This window comes from Rhinopithecus roxellana, chromosome 5 (assembly GCF_007565055.1).
Source record: "Rhinopithecus roxellana isolate Shanxi Qingling chromosome 5, ASM756505v1, whole genome shotgun sequence".
Lineage (NCBI taxonomy): Eukaryota > Metazoa > Chordata > Mammalia > Primates > Cercopithecidae > Rhinopithecus > Rhinopithecus roxellana.
In genome coordinates, this window is record NC_044553.1 from 11,097,532 (window position 1) to 11,119,603 (window position 22,072).

The following is a 22,072-nucleotide window of genomic DNA, read 5'->3' on the forward strand; positions in this document are numbered from 1 at the left end:
CTGGGGTGTGAGAGAGAACTGCAGTGCATAAACAGGCTAACAGTATCACAGGAGACTGGCTCTGGGAGGGGCTGAGAGACCATCCACTGGGCTGTATGTAATGCCTTTTTCAACATTGTGCCCTCAGCTTTTAGGGCATGTCACATGTGGGCACTCCACAAATATCTGATGAATGAATGAATTCATCTGCTCCAACCTCTTGCTTTGCATATGAGGAACCCAACGTCACCCAGCTACGTAATAGGTTCTCAGCCTGATTTCTTAATATAATGGAGGTACTTAGAATCTTTAATAAGGATTTCAGTCAATCTGTATTGCTTACAAATGTCAGGACAAAGACAAGCTCTCACGAAGAGTTCTGGGCACTGAAATTTAGTGGAAAAGGAGGTGATTCACATCCCCTGACCCTCCATAAAATACACATGAAATGGCCGGGCGCGGTGGCTCAAGCCTGTAATCCCAGCACTTTCGGAGGCCGAGACGGGCGGATCACAAGGTCAGGAGATCGAGACCATCCTCGCTAATATGGTGAAACCCCGTCTCTACTAAAAAATACAAAAAACTAGCCGGGCGAGGTGGTGGGCGCCTGTAGTCCCAGCTACTTGGGAGGCTGAGGCAGGAGAATGGCGTAAACCCGGGGGGCGGAGCTTGCAGTGAGCTGAGATCCGGCCACTGCACTCCAGCCTGGGCGACAGAGCAAGACTCCGTCTCAAAAAAAAAAAAAAAAAAAAAAATACACATGAAATGTGGACACTTAAAATGTGTGAGAGGAAAGGAAAAACCAAGCTGGATCTGAATGAAAGGAAAAAGGTTCTTACCAGGAAGAGCAGAAGTCTGTCAGTATGGGTAAAGATTTTGAAAGAGCAAGGTGAACTTTCTCCTCAGTATGACAGACCATGGTGGAGAATTACCTCTTGTAAATCTGTGAAACACTATCAAGTAATCAGAGATATTTTTTTCATGCCACATGTAATAGGCTGAAAATGCTGCATGAATGTCATTAGATTAGCTAGTACTTTGAGATGCTTTTTCCATTAGCGGTGTTGGTATATAAGAATATGCCAAGATATTCTTACTCTAACAGCTAACAACTAATATTTCTAGAGCACTTTACAATATGGAAAACATTTTAATGTGCATTAAATGATTAGATTTTTTCCAATAATCACATAATGTAGCCTTTGTTATCTACTAATGGGGAAAACTTTAGGTACGGAAGTACAGAAGGGTCACATGACTTCCAACTCAAATCCCAAATTCTTCTCCCTTCAGCAGTCCGTTTTTGTTTTGGTGGATGCCTACCCCAACATCAACAGAACAAGTATCAGCCAGCAAGAGCTGCATATGTAGTTAGTGCATCTTAACCTTGAATGTACACACAAATCTCCTGAGGTCTTGTTAAAATGCAGATCCTGGTTCAGGAGGTCTGGGGTGAAGCCCAAGAGTCAACCCTTCTAACAAGATCCCAGGTGATGCCAATGCTACTGGTCCATGGATCTAGAATGTGATTTTTTACTATTTGTGAGTTGGTTATGCTCTCACCAGCTGAATTTCCAGACTAAGAGAAAATGTGCCTGGAGCTTTCTGTAGCTGATTCACATTCAAATGGGGCCTGAGGCTGACCCCTGACCCTCTCTTTCCTACTTACAAGGGTGAAAATGACCACAAGAGGCAAGCACTATTGCCCAGGAGTCAAAATATTTGTCTAGGGAGTCTTAAGACATTCCTGCCCAGCTATCATTTGGATTGGAACACTGGTTCAAAATATCATTTACTTTATCTAGAGAGCAGGGCAAGAGTGATAAACCCTGAGCTAAAGAACCTGAGCAGAATTTTGCATGGGAATCCAAAGCAAATAAGATAATCATTGATGGGAAAAGTGAGGATATGAATTTTGTCTTTTAAAAGCACCATGAAAACAAAACAAGATGCCCGTTCTTTTGAGGCATCTTATTAAGACCAGGCAGAAGCACCAGCCAATATGGGGAGGTTTGGACTGTCCAAGATGTGGGACAAAGTTTGGGGGAAAGTACTGAGGCAGGAAGGCAGCCCATTGCAGTGGTTCTTGACCCTGGCTATCCACTAAAGCCACCAAGTACAATCTTGTGCATCTAAAAGTACAAATGCTCTGACTCTGCTGCAGGGATTCTCAGTGACTTATTCTGGAATGAGGCCTGGGCATCAGGGTTATTTTTTAAAGGCCCAAAGGAAGTTAAAATGTACAGCCAAGGTTGAGAACCACCAGTCTAGGAGAAAAATGTGGTGGGTCACAAGATGGAAGGTAAAGTGAAGAGTTTGTATTTAAGTGTACAGATAGTCTGTTACTCATTCAGGGTAATTGCATTCTATAAAGTTGCTGTGAACACTGAATTATTGAATATTGAATGATTGCTCCTAGGGGAAAAACAGGGCTGGGTTCCTTCAAGCCTTTGGTCGCAATATTTTTGTCAACTTATCAGTACATAATGTTGTTTTATGTGTGTTTCTGTTTAAAGATTGTTTATTTAATGTATATTATTGATTAATGTTGAACTCACAACCAAGAACACTATAATTCATACCTAAATGAAGCTTATCACAACAGCCTTTTTTTCCTTTTTTTTTTTTTTTTTTTTTTTTTTGTCTTGAGATGGAGTCTCACTCTGTTGCACAGGCTGGAGTACTGTGGCACAGTCTCGGCTCACTGCAACCTCTGTCTCCTGGGCTCAAGCAATTCTGCCTCAGCCTCCCGAGTAGCTGGGACTACAGACATGCAACACCACACCTGGCTAATTTTTGTATTTTTAGTAGAGACGGGGTTTCGCCATGTTAGCCAGGCGGGTCTCCAACTCCTGACCTCAGGTGATCCACCTGCCTCAGCCTCCCAAAGTGCCGGGATTACAGGTGTGATCCACCACACCCAGCCCCAACAGCCCTCTTTTCTTGCTCTCAGGAACACTAGGCATCCCTGCAGCACCATGCTTGGGGGTCATTTTATTTTTTTAGATGGAGTTTTGCTCTTGTCACCCAGGCTGGAGTGCAATGGCACAATCTTGGTTCACTGCAACCTCTGCCTCCGGGGTTCAAGTGATTCTCCTGCCTCAGCCTCCCATGTAGCTGGGAATACAAGTGCCTGCCACCACGCCCAGCTAATTTTTTGTATTTTCAGTAGCGACAGGGTTTCACCATGTTGGCCAGGCTGGTCTCGAACTCCTGACCTCAGGTGATCCACCCACCTCAACCTCCCAAAGTGCTGGGATTACAGGGGTGAGCTACCACGCCCAGCCTTGGGGCCATTTTGTACCGAAATTGTCAACAGAAAGCACAACAATGTGAAAAATATGGCACTAAATAGACCACAAAAGGATACTTGTTTGTAGTAGAGAGCTGAAACAAGAAAGCAGCGCTTCACTTTGCTCCACCTCAGCTGGGAGCAAGTGTGTGGGGAGACTGGGATTTTTGGCTGCTGTATTTGTGTCTGTGTATGACCCTGAAAAGGCTACTAGTATTGATTTGGGTTCCAAATGAATTTTAGCAATACATGAGTTTACAAATATAGAATCCATGAATAATGAAGGTCAATGGTATATAGACATGTAGATGAACATGCGCGTGCACACACACACACACACCACCTAGTTTGTATAACAGGTGAGGAGGAACCAGCAGTAAACGGGAGCAAAGGGAGCCCAGCCTCTGGATCTGAGCTGGCATCTGGGCTCAGCCCAGCCCTCCTGATCGCCCTCACAGCCTGTTCTTTTTGCTGCCGGGGTCTGTAGCTCCAGGCAACTCTCTCAATTTCGTATCCAGTAAGAAATGAATACTGTTCAATTCCTGTCCTTAAGCTGGAACGGTCCTGGGCGCTGAATTATGTGAGGAACCTCGAGCTTGCTGTGTCTCTGGAAGTCTTTTATTGCACGACTGATTTATAATACCCAAATAGATGAGTTGAGAGCAATTACGTAAATGCTGTTTCTCTGGGGCAGAGAAGAACGGTACGGTTTAAATGAAAAATGCAGTGCCAAGTCAAAAATTCAAATCGTTATGTGTAATTACAGACCACAGTAAATCAATTTTACAAACACAGTACCAATCTCACCATGTTCCAACACCTACAGGGTAAGGCTGTGATGATTTAGAATTTGGTAAGAGGCTGAAGGTGAAGTGAAAGTGGGAATTGGGGTGTTGTGGAGCCTCCAGAGCTTGTCTGAATCACATGGTGATTCAATCAAATATAATTAAGGAGCCAGGAGAGCCTAAACCATCCAATTTCTCCTAATTAACAACAAAAAAATCATCTAATTAGTAGTGTAAACTCAAATTGTGTGTTTTTTTTTGAATGGTCATTTATGTGTATTGTTGCATTTGACATGTAGATTGAATGCTTTAATGAAAACAAGAACCAATTCCCTAATCAGTAAATTGCCCTGCTCGCTGCCATGCTGAGAATCTGCTGTTCTCCTTTTATCAAGGAGCTAAGTTAAGAATTAGCCAGGGCTACATAATACATTTTTAATTATTTACAGTCCTTCTCCTAAAACTAGAAAGAAAAGAAAAAAATGCTGTTTGATCAAGGCAGACTTTAGGGTTTCATACTCAGAAATCCTGGTCATGCATGTGGCTGCAAGGCCCTGCTGGCCATAGAATTTAGGCATCCTCTGATGATGCCTGTCCTTACCTGATCAGTGAGAGCCACTGTTCCATGTTATCTGTGAGCCTTTAAGCTTCAGCGGCCATGAAGGAAGACCTGGCCTGTGGTTCAGCTCAAGACAGGAGTTAGTAGACACAGTTTTAAAATATCCTTTGGTACCTCCATTCAAGCAATTGACTCACTGCTCTTCTTGACAAGTGCTGGTGGTAACAAGGTGAAAAAGGACACCCTGGTGATGTGTTCAGCGACTCTGGCCATCTCCTTGGGACTGATGCTCTGAGAGGCTCTTGATGGCTCAGTCATGAAATCCTGGCTATTTGAAGTTCCAAACTTGGATGGTCTTGCTGATTCCCACACTCAGTAGCAGTCTGGGTGGTGCTGTTAAGCGCGGGATGGGTGCTGTATTGCATAAACCTCAGAAGCACCTTCTGCATCGGCATGTGAGCTGATGAAACAGCACTTACAATTTGAGAGTTATCTTTTGAGAAAAGGATAGGAGGCAAGTTTTTGTCATCAAACATCTAGCTTCCTGAGTTTCTCTACTATCTCGCTTCTCTACACACAGTGACTGGAGCATTTTTACAGATACATGAGAACATTAAAAAAGAAATACCTGCTTAAATTCACTCCTGGCCACTTGCTTAACTCTATTTTCCCTACTTGATGAAATAATAAAATTCTACAGTTCTGTCTAAACTCATTTCTAGAAATCTCTTTATTTTACGTGAATAGAAATTCATGGACAAACTGAAGGGTTTAGTATAATGGTAGATACAAAAAGAAGCAGTACAGAAAAGTAGAAGTTAACCCGTATGAAGGAAACTTCAAAAGAGCCGAGTTGATCCCATCGTTTCTTGAATTAGCGTACACATCTGCTTCAAAGGTGTAAAATTGCTTTCATAGTTGATGAAAGTTGTCATTGGTTTTGATAGGATGGAATGAAAGGATTGAGGTAGTGTCCTTTTAGGATTGCTTGATTTGAAGTTAAGTGTGAGTGAAATTTACTGATTTCTATTTAAAGTATATACATATTGGCTTCTTATCTAAGGTATTTCATAAATAATGACAATGTAAAGTCAAACAGCCGTTATCTAAAATAGATTTTCTACTGGATGACACCCAGTTTTGCCATTATAGAAGCTGACAAAAGAGGACAGATGAAATGTACCAAAGATTAATGTGGTAATAAAAGTCTGCCAGAAACATTCTAATTTATTTCTTAAAAGCTCAAATGTTTAAGTGATAATGTGAAGGCAGAAACATACATCTTTGCTCTGCCCGAAAACTGAGCCATCTGTAGAGTGGTAAGACCTGACACCAGTGACAAGGACTCATGGTACTGAGAAAGCCTCCCCAGGTGCTTTTCCCTGCATCAGAATGCTTTCATTTCAGTGCTGTATAAAAACGAGACGTCATGGGGGAAAGAGAAAGTTAGCTGTGTGTATTTGTCATCCCTGTTGTGATGTTCTTTGCAGCTTTTTCTTCTTCTAGAGTCTCCTTTTGGTTTGATTTGCATAGGCAAGTATACACTTTCTTTTCACAGAAAGTGTGTGGCTTCCTCCTTAGGCTTGTCAGGAACATCCCATCCACCAACCACATCTTTGCTTTGTAGCATGTTCTCTCTTCTTCCCCTGGAATGAGGTGGAGTCCAAAGTCTTTTTAGGAGAATCGTCTTCTGGTGTCCAGATGTTCTAAGCACTGGTTTTTCAAACCTTTGGTCAAGAAGCAGAGAGCAAGCATGCAGAGTTGAGGCTTTTAACCTTTCAGATTGGCTTTTAATCTATTCCCTGAAGCAGTGATGACAGAGCATGTTATTTTTAACCTTAGTGATTAATATTCCCCTCTCTTCCTCTCCCTTCTACCCCACTTACACAAATATGGTGTTATTTATATATTTTTTTGCATGATGTCACTGATCAAATACTCTGGTTTTGTATATTTCACAATGTATTCTTGAAGTACTATTAATCTTTTCTTCTCCAAAGATTCCTATCACAGGGCTTCAGATTACTGGTTGTGACACCACAAAACCAACTAAAGAAGAGGAATCCAGGGTGTAATATCATTTCACCATTGAGCCTTGCTTAAAATGTTGGCTTTTTTTAAGCAAACGCCTGGAATTATTTATACACGTGGTGTTAGCAGAACATTCTTTGAAAATTGAAAGCCTTTAGTAGTTCTTAGATGCTCTGAAACTGGTGTTATCCAAAAAATTTGTGGGATGGGAACTGAAATATCCCTGAGAAGCAGGCTGAAACCTAACAAAATGAACAGAAACTCCCACCCCCTCCCAATTCCTTTGAAACAATCACCTTTTTGTAGCTAGCAGTGGGCTGAGCTTTTTCTTCTTTAGACTTGATAAGTATCAAACCATTTCCTGCAGCAAAACTTAAGAATTGTATGCTGTGAAGCCTCAAATTTTTGTTTACAGCAAAGGTTCTACTGATACTTCTGAATTTCCTTTGGGGATGAGCCTAGAAAATATTGTTAAAGTGACAGATGAGTAAAATTAGCAACATAGAAGTAAAATTCTGCCCTGCTTTGTCCTAAGTATGTGGACACACAGCATATATCACCTGAGTCACAGGGGATTGGCCAGGACCTCTTAATTCAAGAAGAATATAAGATACTTTAAAATAATGTGCAAACACTTGGCATCCTCATTCTACCTTTTAAAACCCCTAAATTGGAATGACTTATTTTTATAAGGTTTAGTTGTGCTAACTATTTGGATTGAATTCTATCATGTGAGCATCTAGAAATTTGAAAATTTAATGAAGAGTATGTTTTTCTATGAGAAAAGGCAGCTTCTTGAATTAAAAATGAAGGGAGACTAGTTTAGAAGGAAAAAAGATTAAAGTTGCAAATCATCTCTATGTGGCTGGACTCACAGGGCATGATGAGAGCACAGAACCCAACCTTAGGTTGAGAACCCAGGGAATTTGGTTTGGTATAGAGAATGATACTAGGAGTGTAGGGATATTTAATGCCCTTATTCAAAAGGAAGTCAAATTTCTGACAGTTTCAGCAGCTTCAGCTTCTAGACTCTAAAACAAAATTCTAAGCCTGGAAATAGTTCAAAACACATAGTGACAGCAGAAAAGAAAGTAATGGTTGGCTTGAATTTGAGGAGATAGTTGAACAATTGAAGGTATACAGCACGCAAGTTCCTGAGGCTACCCAGACTCCCATTGAAGGCTCACTCAACAAAGACAGCATAAAGCAACAAATCATCTCTATCAAATGAGTGTGCTAGATCAAGAGTACATATGAACTGTGTAAGTTAATAACTAATATTTAAAAATCAGGGTCCCCATTAAAACCACAATTGTATTTCAAATCTGATTTTTTTAAAAAAGACAAAAGGTCTATGTACTCAGCATAGGTTTAAATTACGTTACATTAATTTATGTTGTATTAATTCCAAAAACCTCTCCATATGTAGAAAAGTCATACATGACATAGTATTTCATCCACTAACAAGACTTGGTGTATGTAGGGATTTGGGGGTCTTTCTACTGCCCAGGGACCCAGAGCTCCCAGATTAGGCATTACTGAATTATATTCTTTCAGAAGACTTCCAGTTCTAAAATGCTAGGAATATATGTTCCTAATATTTTTAAAACATGCTTTAAATAATTTTTAAATCATTTAATTTATTATAAATTATTTAAAATTATGCTTTAAATAATTTTTTTTTTTTTTTTTTTTTGAGACGAAATCTTGCTCTGTCGCCCAGGCTGGAGTGCAGTGGCTGGATCTCAGCTCACTGCAAGCTCCGCCTCCCGGGTTCACGCCATTCTCCTGCCTCAGCCTCCCGAACTGGGACTACAGGCACCCGCCACCTCACCCGGCTAGTTTTTTGTATTTTTTAGTAGAGATGGGGTTTCACCGTGTTAGCCAGAATGGTCTCGATTTCCTGACCTCGTGATCCGCCCGTCTCGGCCTCCCAAAGTGCTGGGATTACAGGCTTGAGCCACAGTGCCCGGCCCTTTAAATAATTTTTAAAGCATATATGGATCACTTTTCTCCTTGACAGTGAGGTATGTATTTAACCTAACAATGAACCAAGGAGATAGTCAGGCCAGTATCCCAAACTTTCTTTCATCCATAAACCCCCTTATTTCTCATATTAGAAGGCAGAAAAAGGTAGTTATAGTTAATTTTCCTTAAAGAGTACTAAATATTCTGAAACATCTTTTTCTGACTCTTATTTCAATAAATAAAATCGAGATAGAGTCAAAGTTAGTCAAAGGAAATAGGAAAGAAATCTGAATCCCAGGGTTTAAAGCAATTACTTAAATGAACAGAATGCAGAGCCAGGTATATTTTCCCCTTCAAAGGTGCTGAAAGGGGTCTCATTAAAGATGCTAGGAGATGAAAAATCATAAGGTTAGATGAGGTCAGAAAAGTTGACTGGTCCTGATAGTATGACCAAGTTTATAACAAGATTATAAGACCCTCTGGACTCCCATCACACTGCCCAACTGCTGTAGCAAGATTACTTTTAACTACTGTTTCTGTATTTCAACTAGACTTAGTTAATACTTATTATTTACTTTTGATTCATTTGAATTTTAAAAGTTTCAAAAATTACAGTGTCCTAATGATATATGCATGCATGCATACTGGCATACATATGTGCATATTACAGACCTAAAATTTTTTATAGAGGTTTTTAAAAATACAAACAATTTTGGATCCATACTATATACAATTCTTAAATTTTGGTTTCCATGTTTTAAGAGTAAGAAGGCACAATTTTGTTCCCCTGAGTAATTTTCAGTATGCTTTTCAATATAATGAATCCATCCTGAAATATGCTGTCCCTCTACCCGCACTATTATGAAAGTCACAAATGCAGTATAAATTGAGGACCTCAGTTCTGCTGGACTTGCCAGTTTCTGATCTAGATTGAGATTTTTTTTTTAAGGTATACTTAATTCGGCAGCATTTGAATAGGACTTCAGGATAGCTGAGGTCTGAGTGAATCGTTAGCCATTGTCTACTGCACAGCAGTCCACAAACAAGAACATCTAGAAGCCTCTGGCTAGAGACATGCTGGAGCAGCTAGCACCACGCTGAAAAGCTTCTCAGAAGTCTGTATTTACTGCTCTTCCTGCCCTACTCATAGGAAAAAAAAAAAAAATCTGCCCGAATGTCCCTATCACCCTCTGTTGTCACTTCAAATGAGATCTCTTAGTTTAAAAAGGGTAGGGGCTGGGGATGAAACAACCACTGGTACTCTGCCACTGGCCCCATCATCAATTCCACAACTGCATGGCCTATTTTCTTGTAGCCTCTTTCTGCCCATGACAGCATTTCCTCTGCCACTTTATGCCAAACAAAGTGCTCCAGCGCAAGAGGTAACACCAAAATCGGCTTTGTGGTCACCATTGCCTAAACCTGAATATCTGTGTTCACCCCAAAGTGGCACTGTTGCCAAGGCACCTGTCACCTGCTTTAGTCTCCTTCCCACAAGAAGACAAGCCTGTACTGCCACCGGGCCTCGGTTCTTTTTGGAGAACAGAGGCATTTACCCAGTACGACTTTTGATTGAGGTGTGGCATTCAGCCTGGCTCTAAACCCACGGCCCTGTCTGCAGATCAGAAGCTTAGTGTGAGACATTGTGCTTGGTTGCCGCAGCACGTTGGCTCCTACGGAGATATTCCTGAATTTGGTGGCAGCTTTGGGAACCAAGCAGTGTTCGTTAAGATATAAAGGGTATGAGCCTTTTATAGAAAGTCATCAGGAAAAGACCCTGGCACCTCAGGTATAATTGATGTTTCCTTAGAGGTACAGGCCAAGTTCATATCATATCCCTTATGACTGCAGTTAAACTCAGAAAAGTGTGAAGAAATGGGTGTGGGTTTCTATGTACAAATCCCTGTAAGTCCATTAAGTTAGGTAAACATTTAGCTCTGATCTCAATAGCCAGTGAAGTCCTTGGATAACTGACAGCTTCCCCAAGGATGCCCCTCAGTGGAGGAGACAGCATGGATTAAAAAAAATATTAGATGGAAAGAAGCAAATTGGCTCCATGCAATAACGGAATTCAACTACAGTGTACGTATTGTATTGTTCTCAGCATCCATACGAAAGATGAGGACTGTCCTAGCAGTAACCTCCCGTGGTTAGCGATTAGTTACCTATTCAGTTACGGCCTCCAACCAGCCCAGGTACTAAGGGTTCCACTGTCTCTGAGCTGTGTGCCCCTCTTTGGCAAGCCCTGTTTCTGTGGTTTCAGACTGACTCTACTCCTGGCTATGTGGAGGAACCCCCACTTCCACTTGGGATACACCTGGCAGGCACCAGTCAAAGCATCCACCAGATACTCTGAAATGGTTGCAGAAGTACCAGAAAGCGAAGATGTCTAAGCTGGAATGTCCCAGCACTCAGGGCAGCCCTAAACAAGTCTGCCCCATTTTATATAAATACTTAGACAGGCATGAAATGGATTTTCTGGATGTCTGGCTTTTCTTCCTATTGGCTTCTCTCTTCATTTTTGCTGCTGCTTCGTTTTATTTTTTTTCTTTCTCTGCTTCCCCCCTACCCCCCACCCATACCTTTTCTCTTGCTAATTCTGGTCCAACCAGGTAGCAATGCATTTTCCAGGGAGCCTTTTTAAATAGTTTCTCCCTTAGTCTATTTAGTAGCAATGCAAGCCATTTAAGCCTGTTAGGGTCAATATTTTTTAAACAATGTTCCCTTTGCATGTTTTTAAGTTAGATGATATTTCCTTGCCTTTGATAGAGTCTACCCAAAATGGAAATTTCTCAGGTTACAAATACTAAAGTAGGCAGCCCTCTTTTGTCCTCCCTTTTCATTCATAAAGAAGTTTCTAGCCCTTCCGATTGTCCCCACTTCATATACAAGGCTGCCCTTCTGGCCACACAAGGCCAAATGGAAACACTGACCACAGAGGCCTGAGCTCCATGACTCTCAGGCTTGGTGACTGCCAGCTGCCTGGCAGCAGCTTACCCAGCCCACTACTGTCCCCAAACACACTTGTGGAAACATCCAGCCTTTTGACTCTGGTCTTTATCTTTTGAAGTAGGGAACACAGTAATCTGCCCAGGCCTTTATGTCAGGACTGCCCCACCAGAAACGCAGTTTAACCAAAAGCAGGACCTCTCACCATTGAGATGCCTGGTCTGCTTACTGAAAAACACAGATTAACACCCAAAAGAAGTGCTCATCTAAATTTGGGAGAGCAAATGCCTCATTGATGGGGGTAGAGCCTGAGATGGAATTTAATGGCTTCCCTGAAAAATGTTTAAAAATGCATGTGGCTCAATTCCATGTTAGTATAGCAGCAGTCAAAATAAACTGGACCTGTCAGGAACTGGTGCTGAGAGAATGTTATGAATAGACCTATTTTGTAAAGTTGTCACTTTACACACCCAGAAAAACCAACCAAGGGTAACATCAACTCCCTCAGCGTTGGTTTTTGTTAAATCCCTCCCTTGAATGACTTCAATTTAATTTGGCTAGTTATATGAGTTATGTTGCTTTTTCCTAGTTTTCTGGAAAAGAAATTAAAGATGGGGGCTGTGCGGATGTTGTCCACTGTGCAGAAGGGCTGAACATGCTGGTAAAAACCATTCCCAGCTTCCTGAGAGGACCCCACTGGCTTCTGAATGAAAGCCTTGTTACCTGGAAGTGTTTGCAATACTAAGTTTGGCATTAACCTGTGAGGCCAAGGGAAAGAATCAGCCCTAGAAGAAGCAGCCCTTTCACCTACAGCTAGCTGCAGTGCCCCATACCCTGAGGTCATGTTAGTACGGGGGCCCCTGCTGAGCCATACCACCCTTCAGAGGCCATAGTTCCCTGAATCCTGGTTGGAAAGACTAGTCTACCTTCTTCTGGTTCAGCCCTGCAAAGATGCCAAACAATGGCCAGCCTGGCTACCCTTCAAGATGTCCTCCTGAACAACATGGGTAATGTCAGAATTTCTGTTTAAAAAACAGCAGCAACATACTTGTCCAGCACATGTTCTTTTTGCTTTTGGCAGATGGCTATCAACCCTTGCCTGATTTATGGGCCCACTCCTATGAATCCTGATTTCTAGAGTTAGAACCCAAACCAGATCCAGACCCACAAAGGCTAAGGACCAATGTGTGGACACTATAGGCTTGGCCTCCTTGGAGAAGCCTAACCCACTGAGAGGGACAGACAGCATCCTTTTAAACCGCCTGAAGAAAACGACCATGCCAGGCCTGTATTCAACCTGCTGTGACCATGGATGGAGTTGTAAGACAGTTAGTGGTATCTCTCAGGGTTAAGAGGTATTGTGGGTTCTTCGGCGTCCCAGGATAAAGGGGGGGGAATAACCTATTTCATTTTATTTTTTTTTTCCAGTTCTCTCAGGCCAGGCACACCACAGCCCTTTGAAACGATCTGTGTCCCTTACCCCACCCATGAATGTGCCAAACCAGCCTCTAGGACATGGATGGATGTCTCATGAGGACTTACGAGCTAGAGGACCCCAGTGCCTCCCATCCGATCATGCCCCCCTGTCTCCACAAAGCAGTGTAGCCTCTTCAGGAAGTGGTGGGAGTGAACACTTAGAAGATCAGACCACTGCTCGTAACACATTCCAAGAAGAAGGTAGTGGTATGAAAGGTGAGTGACTGAACGAGAAACCACTGGGGACAGAGCCTCTCCCTTTATTGGAGACCAGAGGGTAAAAAAAGAGAGGTAGTCAGCAAGAGAGAAGGACCCCACCCCTTCCCCAGGCTTACGCATTTGATCTGTCCCTTGAAGAACTCCAGGTTAACCATGGCAGAAAGAGCTCAGATTCCCCTTCCAGTGCTTCTTGCCAAAATCTGGCAAATAGGAACCAGAGTAAGAGAAGTCAACACTCTTTTTTTTTTTGCATTGCAGTGACTTGCAGACCATTAAATGAGTCACAGCTAACGGTGATAGGATCTTCTGTTTGTAAAGCTACTGAGCTGCTCCAACCTTCCACCTCGTTGCTGTGGCCAGGGACCTGTCAATAATTCAGAAAAACAAACCACGGGATTTTTTTTTTCCTTTTTAAATATATCTTAGTGCAGAATTGCAGTAGTGCTTCCTTTCTCTCTCTTCTCTTTGATATCCAAAGAAACCTTTAAACCCTTTCCTCTGCATCTATTTAAGGGACATGAAAATACCACTGAGAATCTCTAACAGCGTTTTAATCCTGATAACAGATTTGCATACAGGTGATAAAGGCCTTTTGTGCAGCATAAATAAATTCCTCCATTGCCTTGTGAATCTACCCTCTTCTAAAGATATTCATCAGGAGATAGATTTCCAAATTACTTATGATAGGTACAAAGAGGATACGTGCATGCTATATTTTTAAACTCCACTTGTACAAGGGCTGGGAAGCCCTTAGGCAAAGATGCGCATCAGAAACATACTAATGACAATTTTAGATGGCGACACAGTAACCACTCATGCTTTGGGGACTAGCATGCTGAGGGGAGGCTCTGTGAACACCCTGTTTGCTGGCAGTAGTAGAGGAGTCCTGAGGTTTTGCTATTTCCGATCTTCCCCTTGTAAATGATCAGTGTTGACATAGGAAGCCCTGTACTGATTCCCCTCTCTTCATGGAAGCCTGGCACAGAAAGTATGCCCATGACTGCCCAACTACCAGTTGTAAGGGAGCACCAGGCTGAAAAATGGAGCTTGTCAACTCTGAGAATGAGGCTGACAAGAAGCTGCTGCCCTGGCACATTCCTTGAATCTTCCTCCTGCTTAGGCCTGCGCCCTCTCCATCCCACGCCCATTTCATTGATGGTTCCAGTGCTGAGTGCCCAGAGTGGGGGGATGTGTCTTAATGGTGATACAAATGGGTCTTTAAAGGTGTATAACAGGCAGCAAAAGCCATGTGTCACTTGGGTACGAAGGGGATGTGTGTCTTCTTTCTACTTCAGAGTTTTCAGGGGAATGTATCACAATTTTGGAGCACTAGCAAAACTCATTTCTGAGTTTATGCTACATGGTTATGTGTTCAAGCAGCTGAGCTACAGGTGGTGCATAGCAAGCGAGGCTAAACCCTGCTGTAGGTAAGCCTGGCTTGGCATCTGTCAATCAGCATCAAAATAGCTGAAAGACCAAGGGAGGCTGAGACAGCCGTTGCTTTTAACTAGCATCTTTCCAGGTGAAGTTCAGTGTCTGGACGGTTTCCAAGAAAGCCTATGTTGCGGTTCTAGTTGGTAACTGTGGGGAGGAAGCATTGGCCTTTGTGTTTGAAGGGCCAAGAGGATCCCAGAGAAGGGCCATTCACCAGGAGAAAGATCTTGCCTGAAGAAGAATGCTGATTCCACTGTCTTGTTTTTGGATATATAGTCTTCTTCCTTCTACTTTGTGTTCTTTCCTTTTTTTTTTTTTTTTTTTTTTTTTGAGGCCCGTATGCACACTTTTGACATTCTCCCAAAGTAGGTCAAGATATGCTTATTGAGTGCTGCCATTTTGAGGTGAGAAATAAAGATAACAGGTTTTTAAAGAGGAATGAGAGAAAAGTTGAATAAATGCCCTATCCCCATTTTAGGACAAAAGCCAAAATATTGCAAAGGTTAAGGAATATACCATATCTAAGCCTATTCAATTCCTTTCGTTAGAATTGGTGAGAACTGTCTCTTCAGAGCCAATTCAGTCAGGTCACCTTCTCTGACCTACTGAACTTCCCTTCCTCCAAGAGCTGGATTGGGATTCCAAGTATAAAGTCAATAGCAAGTTAAATGGCAAAAAAAAAAAAAAAAAAAAAAAAAAAAAAAAAAAAAAAAAACAGTTTGAAGGAAGAAACATAGATGATGAAGGATTCTATTTGTGGGAAAAGTATATTTGCAGTTTAGCTGACAGGTCAGACAGAAAATATGTCCACACCCAAAAACACTAGCATTCCGAAGTGTCATGGGCCAGTATTTGTTCAATACAAATGTCCCTCCCCAGCCCTGCTGCAAGATGCCACTGCTGCAAGGACCCTGAGGACTCTTCTGCCACCAGATATTATTCGAAATGGCTTCCTAGGAGTGCACCCAAGAAGCAGCCCGGCTCATAACCCAAGGGCTTGTCATTTGATCTCCATGTCTAAGAGCAGGTGCTGGTTTAAATTTTCAAAATAACTCACACTTTTAAAGACATGAGATATGGCCGGGTGCAGTGGCTCACGCCTGTAATCCCAACACTTTGGAAGGCTGAGGCAGGTGGATCGCTTGAGGTCAGGAGTTTAAGACCAGCCTGGCCAACATGGCAAAACCCCATCTCTACTAAAAATACAAAAATTAGTCAGGTGTGGTGGCGCATACCTGTAATCTCAGCTACTCTGGAGGCTGAAGCTGGAGAATCACTTGAACCTGGGAGATAGAGGTTGCAGTGGGCCAAGATCACACCACTGCACCCCAGCCTGGGCAACAGAGTGAGCGAGACTCCATCTCAAATAAAAAAATTAAAAATAAAAATAAAGAAAAGAGATATAAAACCAAGTGAAGTGCCTTGAAAAAGAGCTGACTCTTCCTCTTGGCTCTACAATCTTTCTTTTCTATGACCCAGGCCCTTTGGCAGGAGTGGCAGCTGTTTTAAAGTACTTGCTGGTCCACTTTGGGGTGCCATCATCTAATGCTATTTTTCTAATAGTTAAACATCCAGTTTAGAAGAACAACAAGAAAGCTTAGTAGAATTTGGAAGAGTTCTCAAATCCATATGGAATGTGTCTTGCCCTCACCTTGCACCTTGGGAAAAGAATAAAAAGTTATTATAGTTGAACTTGATTTAGTGTGAATTCCTCTTTACGGCCAACAGCTGTGAATATCTCTCTGAAACACTGTGGTATTCATCCATTCCTTCCTTTCATCTAGCTAGACTAGCCAGGTCTGGCTATATATCCTCCCTTAGGAGTGTACCTCTTGGGTCAAGAGTATGGAATAAATCTCATGGTCCAGCATTCTTGCTCTTTGCATCTTTCACATGCATGGATCAAGCCCCCTTCTCGACTTGATGTTAGCACTCCCTACCAGGGACTGTCACTAAGTTCTCTTCCAAGCAGACCAGCTCCTGCTCTGAAAGGATTAACAACATCTGCCCACAGTGCTTTGGTTTTCCTTCTTTAGTAAATGTCCATCCTTGTGGTTTAAGTAGACTTCGAAGTACAGATTAAATGTCTCTTGAGGTAAAGATCTCACACTAATATCTCTAGCTAAAGAAAAACTGAGATCCGCCATTTAACTTGAAACTAACCCAAGAGAAGTGGGAAACAATTGAAATATGAACTTTCTTCCCTTTACCCTTCCCTGTGGAGGCTACTGGTTATACATGTTTGGACTAAGGAGGCTGGTTTGGTTTCTATATCCAGGTGTCTTTGTTCATTTCAAAAACTTCACTATGATTCATCTCAGGGGAAACATTCTCGATTGTGAGTTGGTACTCAACTGCAATACCATTCTTTCCCTGGGCAACTCATGAGTGGAATGTGCTCTGTTGCCTCTTGTCTCATACAAGGCTTTCAGATGGCCAAGAAAAAGAGAGAGAGAAAAGACATTCTCTTAATTTCCTGGAGAGAAAGTATAGAAGTCAGTTGGCAGAAGACTCACATTTCCCACTTACATTAGCACCATGTTCTCAAAGATGGTGCATAAACCCAACACCCTATGACTTAACAAAATGCCACAGCTGTGATGAATGATGTGGCTGCATTATATGGGAGGAAAGAGAGGGGGAAATGACTGATTCACAGGTTACTTTTGTCCTCATTCAAGTGAATTGACTTTTTTGAGCACCTGCTGAGAGAAACTTTGGACTGACTAGTTTCTGGGGAGACAGGGGTGAGAGATACTGTTCCTGCCTGAAGCGAATCACTATCAGATAACCAAAAAAAAAAAAAAAAAAAAAAAAAGCAGGCACTTAATGCAAGTGTCCTGCTGTGAAAATATGCTGTCTTAAAGACTTGCCCTGGATCAGGGCAGGCACCGTGAATGACCCTCATTCAAAGTGGGGGAGGTAAGTCAAGGAAAGTTCCTAGAGGAGGAGAGGCCTAGAGCTGAGTCTCGGAGCATGACTACAGGTCAGCCAAATAGTAAGTGAAGGAAGGGCATTCTATGCAGAGGGAACAGCATTCACGAAATCACAGTGACAAGGGCGCTTGACCAAGTGGATCCCATGGCTTGAGTGTTAAGGGCACATGGGAAAAAGGGGTCTGGAGAGGGAAAACCAGACCCTGGGGCTTGCAAAGGACATTCTCTTTTATCCCAAAGCTATTGAAGGAACTTCTGCAGCAGAATGACCTACTTAGGTCTACATATTAGAAATATGACCTTCAAAGCAGAGTGGAATATACATCAAAGTGTGGGAGGGACAGGGGCTTCCAGATTTGAAGGCCAGCAGAGAGGTGGAGGACGTTTCAGTAATTGAGGGGGGAAAGGAAGTGGGACCAAGGCAAGCAGCAGTGAGAATAGAGACAAAGGAGTATTCAGGGTTCTTCATGAGATAGAGCTGAGAGGGCTTGGTAACCAGTTGAATAGACAGGCATGGAGCAGGAGAAATTTAGAATGATGCCCAGGTGTCTGCCTGGAACATCTGGATAAGCCACGGTGTTGTCTAAGGCAAAGGGCATAGAGGAGGAGAAACAGAAATGGGGGATGGGGGGGCAGCATGAGGCCTGGTGAGTGTGGGAACTGTAGAACATGCCAGTGGAGGTGTGCAACCCCCTTAATGGGCCCCACAGTGCACCATGCTCTTCGTTGACTCAGCCTCGCTTACAGCCCCGACTTCCTCTCCTCACCTGCAGTTTCAGCATAATATTACACTTACCTGAAACCAAGTTTATCTGAGGGACTTCATTCCAGATAGCTGGGTAGAAAAAAACATAAATGTGGGCTCCTAGGAAGCAAGGAGCTCAGTGACTTTCTTGCTGTACTTGCCTGTGTGAAGAGGGGGAGACTGGCACTCTGTTTCTCTTGCTGTGAGCTTCAGCCTCACCATTACGAAGCAACACCAACTGGGTATGCTTATGATGTGTGGCATTATGTTAGCACACGAATATAGAAGTCGTTGAAACTGATGCATCATTTGTATATAGACATGATAAAACTAGAAAAAGAAACAACTGGCTCCAGGAACCTTGTGGAAATACAGCAATTAGGAGTGGAGAGGCCATTGACTGTGAAAATATGTTGTTTGCCTTTTCTAAGGAGACTTTCGTTAGATGAAACTTAGATAAAGTTTTTCTCTCCGTAGTAAAGGAAATATGTTGTCTACTCTGAAATAGCCGATATGGGGTTTTCAGTTGTTTTTGAAATGCAGACCTTTGAACCTCTGCTTCTCCAGAATGAGAATGGAAAAGTTATGGAGAGGTGAGATCCTCTTTAAGAAAAAGGAACCTATCAGAAACCTTTGTAAGAAGGGTCGAAAATCCAGCAGTTCTGAGGGTCATGGAGGTCTGAGTGATGGAGTGGGAGTGGCACAGCCCCATGAGTGGCTGGGACATGTTTGTTTCAGCATGGCTGCCATTGAAACTGCTCATTATTTTCTTGATGTTGATTTTCTAGCTGCCTGCTTGAATTCACTTAAAGGAAGGCCAGTATTGAATAAATGTGCTTTATTTTTGTTTTTAACTTCCAAATGCCAAGACATGGCCCACAGGGATGAATGCTCCTGGGCCAGGAGTTGTGCTAACTCTTCTCAGATAGGCTGACAGTCCTGAGGTCTTTGAAAAGCAAATCCTCAGGATTCCCCCAAATTCGAAAAGTCGTGAGACTTTTAACCTTTACTCCTTACCAAGCATATATTTTCCTCTGAAGTGTTAAGGACTGTGCAGGCACATGGACAGTGATATGGACACAGCCACTGTTTAATGACACAAAGCAGGCTGCTTTGAAACAGCACTTTCGCCTGTCATCTCTAATGGAAACTGCAGGGAGAAAATTAGGCCCTCTTTGTATCTAACATGTCAAAGTGGGTATTTTACTCCAAAATAGGCCACCTCTCACCTTCCAGGACCCATGTATGCTTCCCGCAAGCCTGGAGACTCCCCGGAGGCCTCCGTAGACACTTTCCAGCATCAAGGAGCACACTGAGGAGGATCCAGCTCCGACGAGGCCTGAGACCAATCCTGCTCTCTTTTGCACAGAGGCTGGAACAGAGCTGGGCTGCTTGTTCTGCTCTGGCCAGAAATAAAGACAAGCTTCTGTAACCTTGATGGTGCTGTTAAACTTCTCTTCATTTTTTAAAGGAACGTGAAGAGTGGGTACCTTCTTACCCCTCAGTTGGCTTTCCTCTTCTCCCCTCAGAGACCAAGGGTGCAGTCGTATCTTGGAGGGAAAGAGCTTTTGAGAGTAGCCTGGCTTGCTGTGGTAAATGGGAGTTGATCTTCCATCTGCAGTTAGCAGGACCACCCCTATGTGAGCCCTTGCAGTGGGAACAAGGCTGTTCATGTTTCTCTCTGCCAGAGATGCCTTTCTCCCTGCCCTTCATGCTGCATTTGATATTGGGCTCTTCAGCAATACTGATTCCATCTTTCTCTCTTCTGGGGTTTCCCTGTTTGTGGGTCAGGTGCTGCATGGTCTGTTGATCTGACTCAAATTTGAAGCCATTTCTGCAGCATGCATTAAAGACAAGCAGTCCCAGTTCTAACCGGAGCCCCGCTTCTGTGTAAACTGTTGTACACACCACACAGCCTCCCTGTGGCTGATTTATCTAAATTCCAAAAAGGAAATAGAAATCAGCATGATTTAAAACTGGATCCCACTGGTAAAGACCAGCAGGCAAATATAGAGCATGTACAAGATGGGTGCAGCACTATTATCAAGAATGACCGTGAGAAGATAAATCAGTGTGGACTGCAGCAAGGTCTAGAAGGAGCTTTCTGAAGGATGAAGACTGTGGGATGAGACCCACTGATATGCACATGCATGGTGGTGCTTTGTCCCAGAAACCTCCTACCTGTTGGCATTCTCTCCTTGCACTTCCCCCTGAAAGTCTGCTACTCCCAGAGCTCTACCATGGCTCTCACCCCATGCTATTTGCCAGAGAGATTCACCCACTTCTGTGGCTAAAACAACCGCCATGAGCTACTGACAAGGAAACTTATTCTCCAGCTCAGACCTTTCTTCCAAGACCTTGACTGCTTGACTTCTCCCCTTGTATGACCCAAAGGCATTGACAGCCAGCTGATCTCAAATCGAGTTTACCCTCTCTCTCTTCTCACCCCAAACCTGCTGCTCCCCTGTTTTCTCTGTCTCACCAAACCTGAATCAAAGGAGTCATCTCCATCTCCTTTGTCTCTGTCACCCCCTGCTCTTCTCTGAGCTTCAAGTACTGTCAATTTCCATCCTTTCTTTCTCCTCTGTCACACATCCCAAGCCACCATCAGGATCTTCCTAAGTTCATGTCCTGGCCTCCACCGTCACCATCTGCCAGGCCAGTCTTTACATTGACAGCCATCGCCTTTCTAGCACACTCATCTGGTTGTGTTCTGCTACTCAGGTTTCAGCAGTTTCTCGCCACTCACAAGATGAAGTCTACTCTCTTTGTTCAGTATTGCATATCTCAGCCATTTGACCCCCTGCCTATTTGACCCACCTTGTCTCTAGCCATTCCCCCCATCCACCCATGTGTCTGCTCTACCCTGCTCTGCCCTCTTGACTCTGCATTTCCTTCCTGCTTCCTGAGATGGCTTCCTCACTGTGGCCATCCTAGTGGAGACTCCAAGGTATTGTACTTTGAAGCTGCCACTCACTCCCTATGGCAAACCAAAAGGCTCATCGTTCTGTGCTCCCCTAGAACACTGTGTATACTCAGCGCTTGTCCTATTGCTATTGTAATTTTTGTGTAAGTCAGCCATTCTCTCTAGATTAAAAGTTCCTTAATGGAAGGATCATGTCTTCACAGAGCTTGGACCCCAAGCATTCAATATTGTTGAATATCGAATATTGAATATTGTTCAGTATTCAATACTGAATAATAGGCATTCAATAAATGTTGAATGAGCAAATATCAGGATTCCCACACTTGACAAAGAAGTCAGTCCAGCATATAGCAAAAGCATCTTTATCTTTCTCACACTGCATAAGAGAGTGACTTTCTAGTTTGAGACCCCCAGTGGCATGTCCATCAGGAGCATCCAAGGAAGCTAAACAGCTGCGTGCCAGCCAGAGGCATGCATGCCTTCAATCACATATCAGCTTCTGCAGGAAACAGCTCTGCTTCTCCCTGTTTGTCTGTATTTTCCAACCATAGCCACAGCCCACAGCTTCACAGAATGTAAAAGGTAGATGGGAAGTTACAGTAGGTGGTTCTTAGCATTGCATCCAACAATGTGGCATCTGGACCATGGGAAAGGACCTGAGCTTTTAGTTTGAGTCTATCCCTGGCCAACAGCTTACAGAACCCAGTATCCAAGTCATTAGAATTCCTGACTTCAGGGAAATGAAATGGTCAAGGCTCTTGCTTCTCTGGTTT

The 22,072-nt window shown here is 43.0% G+C and overlaps 1 protein-coding gene across 4 annotated transcripts in view; it reads left to right on the plus strand.

Moving 5' to 3' along the window:
* SAMD4A (sterile alpha motif domain containing 4A) overlaps positions 1 to 22,072 on the plus strand; it is a 228,461-nt gene that overhangs the window by 160,748 nt on the left and 45,641 nt on the right. For 3 of the 4 annotated variants that reach the window (XR_004057312.1, XM_010372045.2, XM_030930583.1), the window contains exon 4: positions 12,992 to 13,255. The exons of the other annotated variant lie outside the window; for it this stretch is intronic. Coding sequence is in view for 2 of the 3 variants with exons in the window: in XM_010372045.2 (XP_010370347.1) it covers positions 12,992 to 13,255 (264 nt within the window). In the remaining variant the exon portion in view is untranslated. The remainder of the gene's footprint in view (positions 1 to 12,991; positions 13,256 to 22,072) is intronic. 4 annotated transcript variants of the gene reach the window in all.